This window comes from Dioscorea cayenensis, chromosome 12, assembly GCF_009730915.1.
Source record: "Dioscorea cayenensis subsp. rotundata cultivar TDr96_F1 chromosome 12, TDr96_F1_v2_PseudoChromosome.rev07_lg8_w22 25.fasta, whole genome shotgun sequence".
Classification (NCBI taxonomy): Eukaryota; Viridiplantae; Streptophyta; class Magnoliopsida; order Dioscoreales; family Dioscoreaceae; genus Dioscorea; species Dioscorea cayenensis.
Genome location: NC_052482.1, coordinates 20,772,245 through 20,780,041, shown reverse-complemented (window position 1 = coordinate 20,780,041; position 7,797 = coordinate 20,772,245). Strand labels below are relative to the sequence as shown.

Genomic DNA, 7,797 nt, shown 5'->3' with positions numbered 1-7,797 from the left:
TTTGCTTTTGTAGTTTATTTCGCCTTGTTATCTTTAGTAAATATCTACACATCCTTGTTTATTATGATAATATTTTCCTCTATTTGTTTGGATCCAGTGTTTAAGATAAAACATAGAGGACAGTATGTAAGCAGATTGTTATCGATAATTGGCAGCCTACTCTGTCATATTCTTCTCATAAAACAAGATTTTGATCTGGGTGAGCTCAAGAGGTGGGCGAACAGGTTGATAGCCTTCAGCGAGTTTCAGAAACTAATTGGTAAATAATAATTAATTAATTAATAAATAATAATGAATAAAAAAGGGAGGAGAAGGTTTGGCCCAATGTGATCTTAAAGACATTGTAATACATTATATTAATCACATAACTGAGAGTGATTGCTGCCTTTAATACACCCTTTAATTATTTTCGCCCCCAGGATTTAATTAGCCTTATATATGCTTTATTACAATCTCCACACATACATGTTCATTGTCCTATTTCTAATCTCACTACAATTCACGTTCAATCCAATTACATCTCAATGATCTTCAGTAATTATCTATAACTCATATTATAAAAACTCTCAACAATCAAACCATGAACTGTCTACCTCCCTTCAGATTTCACTAACTAAGAGAAATTAAACTCTGCTCATTGAAACATCAGACAGATCATTTACACTTGGTTCAAGTTCACCAACAGTAACACTTTCAGTATTACTGATGTTCTGAACCTGAGTTCAACAACTGTAATATTATGTTCTGAAGCTTATCAATCCTTGTAATACTATCAACATCTGTAAACATAGATTGATCAGCCTCTTGAAGCTGCAAAACATACTCCAAATTCCACAGAACATCCCTCTTGAAATTGTGAAAAGAGCCTATTGTGATGATGCATGTGTTTTTAGCCTCTTTTTGTAATTGTTGATGGCATTGTGACATTATACCTCTAGTTGAATGTAGAGAGGATTTTATTATTCCATTGTTGATATATATCTAGTGGTTTTGTGGTTTTTCACCTTTACATTGGAGGGGTGTTTTATGCTAAATTGTGGGTTGCATTTGTTGTGTTTGATTGATCTTTTAGTGTTTGATTTAGACTTGATTTTATGCACAGAAAAAATTTAAAGATCCTGGAAATTTCAGATTTTAGTTCAGATGATACAGTAACATTGTAGAGGTCATTTTGATCACAGGTTTACAGTTTTAAACATGATGTTACAATACCACTTCTACAACCAGAGAATTTTTAAAACAACATTAAACACACGCTTGTGCAGAGCCTATGCTAATTACAAGTTGAAGTTTAATGGTTGTAATTTCTATATCCTAAGTTTAGTTTAATAGGAGCAAAGAATCAAGTTGATTAGTGGTATTTCTCAGTCTTTTCTTATTAAGAAATAGTATGCATTTTTGTAATAATACACACTTATAATGATAAGAAAAATTTTGATTTAAATTTTTTTTGTGATTTCACTAATTTGTGAAAGAGTGACAATTTTTTCCCCTGTAAATAGGTGGTCTTTTCAACTAATAAAAATAATAAAAAAAAAACATTAGCCATAATAACTATTGCTTATTTAGAAAGAGTAAAACCGATATTTTGAATAAGCAATAGTTAATATGTTGTCTCTACAGGCACATATTCTAAATTGACAAAAAACTTTGATCATGTTATGCATATTATAACAAATAGTGAACAATCACTACATTTGATGATACACGCTTAATTTCAAAGTTCTGATGGGATTATATGCATTAGTGCTGGTATGATCACACCTAATAGAATTACACCTGAGTTGAAACAAAATGACTTATTATAAGAGACAAGACAATGATAGATTGATGATATGAAGTGACAGAATTCTCCGACAAGGGATGGCTCCAAGCACGGTATATGGATTTATTTATTTATTTTATAAAAGCCATAAGCATCAACAAAAGAACAGATATATATAGAAATGCATCGATTATAGTAGCTTAATGATTTTTTAAAAATTTATCACGTGGGATAAACTAATATACGGGACAATGACGATATACCATATGTTGATATATCATGAGTCAAAACTTCATTATAGTAAATTCCCCTATGTACAATATTTCTATAGTATTATAAAACATAGTAATACATTAAGGCCATGGGGTTTCAATACATACCTAGGTTACCCAATCATCTTTAATGAGATACCACTGGGCTACCACTGTTTCTCATTTTAGAATCATTAGATAAAATCTTTTTAATTATAATAAGTAAATAGATTAACAAAAGCAATTAATTAGGCTAGTTAAAAATTTAATGAGTTAACTTAAGCTTATCCAAAATTAGCATTGAGAAGTCCATATATTAAGTTGACCATCAATATCTATTTTTTTCTTAGCTTATCTTGCATATGACGAGCGGTATAGACATCAAGGTTTCTATTGTATGATTAATATATTCCTGATGCAATAGCTAAAGAAAATATTATTAAAATAGATGAACTTATTATAATTAATACAAAAGTAAAATTATATATATGAATTGTCCAAGCCTTACGTTTGTGTCTGTGTGTTGCTGTATATAAAGGGTAAGAGACAATGGAATGTTGAGCAGAAGAGATCCCAAACATCAATGGCATCTGCTAATTACAAAGCTTCACCACCATTTTTAAGATTCCCTTCCACACAACAACAAGTATCAAAAACATTATTATTATTATTGTTATTATGTCTTGCTTTGATGATGCCATTCATCACTGGTACTATAACTACTTCTAGTACTGGTAATACTACGAGAGGCTGCATCAAGGCAGAACGAGACGCCCTCCTCGCATTCAAAGCAGAACTCATGTATCACAAGGCTCATCCCATCTCGTCGTGGGGCAATTACACTGATATTGATTGCTGCCAATGGGCGGGCGTGCACTGTGACAACAATTCTGGCCACATAGTCCGGCTTGACCCCCGCCTCTGGCGACCACCACCAAATAATTTTGATGATTATAATTATTATGTTTGGTGTGATGATGAGTCAGGCCTGAGTGGCAACATCAGTGAATCTCTTCTTGGTCTCAAGCACCTCACATACCTTGATCTCAGCTTCAATTGCTTCCTCAATATCTCCATCCCAAAGTTTTTGAGTTCGTTGGAGAACCTGGTTCATCTCGACCTCAGCTATTCGGGATTCACTGGTGTCATACCTTATGAGCTCGGTAATCTCACTAAGCTGAGTTACCTCAACCTAGCAAATTATGATAACAAGGTTGATGATGCTGAGTGGCTATCTGGTCTATCTTCTCTGAGATACTTGTTTTTGGATCACGTCAACTTTTCTGGCGTGAACAACGTCATGCAATCACTCAACAAGCTTCGCCATTTGGAAAAATGTTTCTCTGTTAAACTGCAGTATGAACATTATCCCTGAGTCTCTCCCATATCTTAACTTCACCTCCCTCAGCTCTGTTGATATCAGGTTCAACAAGTTCGACAACACTAGTATCCCAGAATGGCTCTTCAGAATACCCAACTTACGTCATCTCACATTGACAGACTGCGGGTTTACCGGCACCATCCCTTCCTCTATCAGAAACGCAACTTCTCTTCAAATGCTGTCCTTAGCCTTGAATAAAGGAATTTCTGGTGATATACCGAGAGGATTTGGTGACCTATGTAATCTCCAGGAGCTCTACTTAAGTGGCACTTTTGTTGGGAAGAGCTTGGAGGATTTCAAAGATGCATTCTCTGGATGCATTAGGCGAAATTTGAATGTACTTACATTTGAATTTAGCTGGCTACAAGGTCCTTTACCAGATTGGTTGGGTGAATTAAAAAATCTCACCGAACTTTATCTTTCCGTTAATTCCCTCCACGGCTCTATCCCAGAATCCCTCAGAAGACTCTCAAGACTTCAATAATTGGAACTTCGAGCCAATGAATTAAATGGATCTGTCCCAGAAAGTCTCTCGCAACTTTCAAATCTGGTTATATTGGATCTTAGTTACAACTTCAACTACCATTCTCTTATCACCGAAGCTCATTTGGCTAATCTCACTGGTCTCAAGTACCTAATCCTTCATCGTACCAATTTGGTTCTCAATATAAGCACTGATTGGATTCCAGGGTTTCAGGCTTTTGGTATATACTTATCTTATTGTCACATTGGACCAAAATTTCCAGTTTGGCTTGCCAATCAAGTGAATCTTGCCTCTCTGGAAATCTCTAATAGTGGAATCAAGGATTCAATGCCTAATTGGTTTTGGAACATCACAGGCACCATGATTTCCTTAGATCTCAGCAACAATGAGATCAAAGGACGAATGCCTCAACGCTTCAAATTTCAAGCAGAAGAAGATTATGCTGAAATACTCCTTAGCTCCAATCACTTTGAGGGATCTATTCCTTATTTTTCTTCTAATGTTTATGCATTAGACTTATCCAATAACTCATTTTCAGGAATTATTCCCTCAGATCTTGGAAACTTTGTAGGAGTAAGACCTCGACTCACTCACTTGTCTTTATCTTCAAACAACCTGACTGGTGGTATTCCAAACTCTCTATGTAATTTCATGGAGCTTATATTTTTAGAACTCTCCAACAATCACTTGGAAGGAGTGATCCCGAGTTGCTGGAACAATTTGACAAGTCTACAATACCTCATCTTGGCAAACAACTCGCTGGTAGGTGACATTTCAAATTCCCTCTCAAGTCCCTCTCAATCTTTACAAGTGTTACACTTAAGCAACAACCAACTGCATGGCGAGTTTGTTGATTAAGAGCCAGAGCGAGATCACCACGAACACAAGCCAACACCAAGGTGGAACTCCTGAAGTCAATGATCTTCAGTACAGGGATTCACTTCTTCTCAAAGTTCAAATACAACAAGGAGAGGATGAGCAACAAGACAACTAACTTTCTTTTTCTTTCTCTCATAATTTTGAAGATACAAAACATACTACTAATACTCTAAAAGATTTTAAAAAAAAATAAACTAAAACAGCGCCATGTGAGCCATTAACTCTGACCAGTACTAAAGAAAAGACTGAAGTGACAAGGAGCCATACAGACAAAAAGATACGACGATTCAAAAAAACAAATCTCCCCAATGTACGAGCTCCAGCTCTTCACGCGTCTGATGACAAACAACGCATGTGCTTCAAATCCCAACACAACCAACCCAGTGGCTTTTTCTCCATAGGGCTCACGAAATTTTTGGATGAGAAACACCCACCAACCCGCTGAATCTCGTATGGATTAAACCAACATTGCTCCCCCTAATCCATGCCACGAGGTTCGAGTTCTATTATTCCCCAACGGTTGACGCATGGTGCGAACTTCATGCCGACGAGCTTTTCGTCAAAATATCCGCCCGCTGTTCTCCAGAGCTCACCGACTCCACAGCTATCTTCCCCCTTTCAATACATTCTTTGATAAAATGGAATCGCATGTCAATATGTTTGCTGCGACCATGGTGTCTGAGGGTTTTTTTCATCGAGCAATGGTCGAGTTATTGTCAACATGTATCTTCGCTGGTTCAAGCTGGCTCCCAGTTATCTCTTTGATTATGCTTGCCAACCAAACCGCTTGACACGCTGCGGCAGTGCGACCATGTACTCGACTTCACAAGGCGATAGAGCTACGATCCCTTTGTTTGTATGATCCCCAAGATACAAGATTATTGTTAACATAGAATGCCATTCCTCCGATTGCTTTTTCCTATCATCGGGATCACTGCAAGGTCACTGTCTGAGTAGCCAGTGAGTTCTTCATCGTTTCCTCCTCTTGTGTACATCAAACCAAAAAGAATGGTCCCTTTTAGATATCTTAGAATTTGTTTCACACCCTTGAGATGTAAAGTGGTTGGTCTCTCCATATATCTGCTGTACACTCCCACAGCATAAGATAAGTCTGGTTGAGTGTGCAGAAGGTACCTGAGACACCCAATCATGCGACGGTGATACATGAGCGTCTATCGAGCTCTCCTTCGGTATCCTTATGTAATTTCATTTTATGTTCCATGGGAAGCTTGGCAGCATTACATTCCTTCATTCCAAATTGTTGCAGGATCTTGTTTGCATAGGGTGGATTGCTTGAGTGTGATCGACCTCTCCTTCATTCAACCTCAATGCCCAAGTAATATGATAATGAGCCCGGATCACTCATTTTTAAACTCCTCCTTCATTTCAACCTTAAAACCCGATTGATTTCTTCACTACTTCTCCCAGTCACGACTAGATCATCCACATAAACTCCAACTATAACAGCAATTCCATCTTCCTGCCTGGTGTATAAAGCTTGTTCCTGTGAGCATTTCACAAAATTGAGAGATTTCAAGTGGTCATCCAAACGTGAGTTCCATGCTCTAGGGGCCTGTCTTAAACCATACAGCGCTTTCGATAGTTTGTACACCATGTGTTCCTTGCCCGTCATCACAAACCCCTCCGGTTGAGTAACATATACCTCTTCCGTTAGAAACCCATTCAAAAAAGCCGACTTTACGTCCATGTGGTGGACTTCCCAGCCTCGATTGGTATTACCCGTACGGTATCAAGTTTTGCTACCGGAGCAAAAACTTCATCGAAATCAACCCCATAGCGCTGAGCGTACCCCTTTGCCACCACCCTTGCCTTGTGCTTGATGATCTTGCCCTCCGAGTCTCGCTTCACCTTGTAAACCCATTTCAGTCCGATGGGTTTATGACCGAGTGGTAGTTCAGTCAAGGTCCAGGTATCATTCTCTTCAATGGCCTCTATTTCTCTCTTCATGGCCTCCTTCCATATGGTTTCACTGCTTTGCATTGGAGTATGAAGAAGGTTCTTCGACTTCAACAACAAGAGATCTTCAACCAGTTTGGTTCACTCACGAGCTCTGCATATATATACGCAAGTGTCCTGTACCTCTCTTGTCTCCCGTCTGTGTCTGATGAGGTCTCTGCTTCTTCCCTAGTATACATGGTCCCACCAGCATGAGGTGCAGCTTCAATGCATGGTGTTACTTCCTCATGCAGCAAGGGACTTTCTCTCGTCCCTCCTTTTATCTCAGATGTTGGTGTTGATGGGGTTCCCATTGTATCTATCATACCTCTCTCCTCTGCACCAGTGACGCCCTGACTATCCGTGATCTCTCTCATCTGTTGTCGACACTATGAAATCGAGGCGGTCATGAGTATTTACTTCATTGTTTTTTTGCACCACTCCCATTCTATATCTTCTTGGAATAACATATCGCGGCTCACAAGTAATTTGTTGCAGTGAGGGTCATACAAACGGTGCGCTTTGCTTCCTTCCTCCACCCCAAGATATACCAAGGCCTTGCTACGATCATCTAGTTTCTGAAGGTGTGGCTCCGTCACCTTAGCATGCGCCACACAACCAAACACCCTCACATGTCCCAAGTGAGGCTTCTTCCCATTCAAGCTTCAAAGCGGGGTGCAATTCTTCAAAAGCTTTCGTTGGTAGAGCGATTCAATAGATACACAGCATGTCTTACGGCTTCTCCCCAGAACCTCCCGGGCATGTGTTTGCTTTTGAGAAGAGCTCTCGCGGTGTTCATGACGGTGCGATTTCTCCTCTCCACCACGCCATTCTGCTGCGGTGTATATGGCGCAGTGAGATGTCGCTTGATGCCCCATTCGCCACACATCTCTGCAAACATGTTTGATATAAATTCCCCGCCACGATCTGACCTTACAGTTTTAATTTTTATGCCCTGACAAATTTTCTGCTAGATTTTTGAATTTTTTAAATTCATCACATACTTGACTCTTAGTCTTTACAAAATAAACCCACATCCAACGAGTGTGGTCATCTACGATCAAGAAAAAAAATACTTGTT

At 38.8% G+C, this 7,797-nt stretch overlaps 1 protein-coding gene across 1 annotated transcript; it reads left to right on the top strand.

Annotated features, from left to right (window-relative positions):
• Nucleotides 1–2,710: 2,710 nt before the first annotated feature.
• On the top strand, nt 2,711–4,875 carry LOC120273304 (receptor-like protein 12). Its single transcript, XM_039279927.1, has 4 exons — nt 2,711–3,276; nt 3,374–3,781; nt 3,965–4,643; nt 4,741–4,875. Exons 1-4 carry the CDS (start codon nt 2,711–2,713, stop codon nt 4,873–4,875), a joined length of 1,788 nt encoding a protein of 595 aa, XP_039135861.1.
• The last annotated feature ends 2,922 nt before the right edge of the window (nt 4,876–7,797 follow it).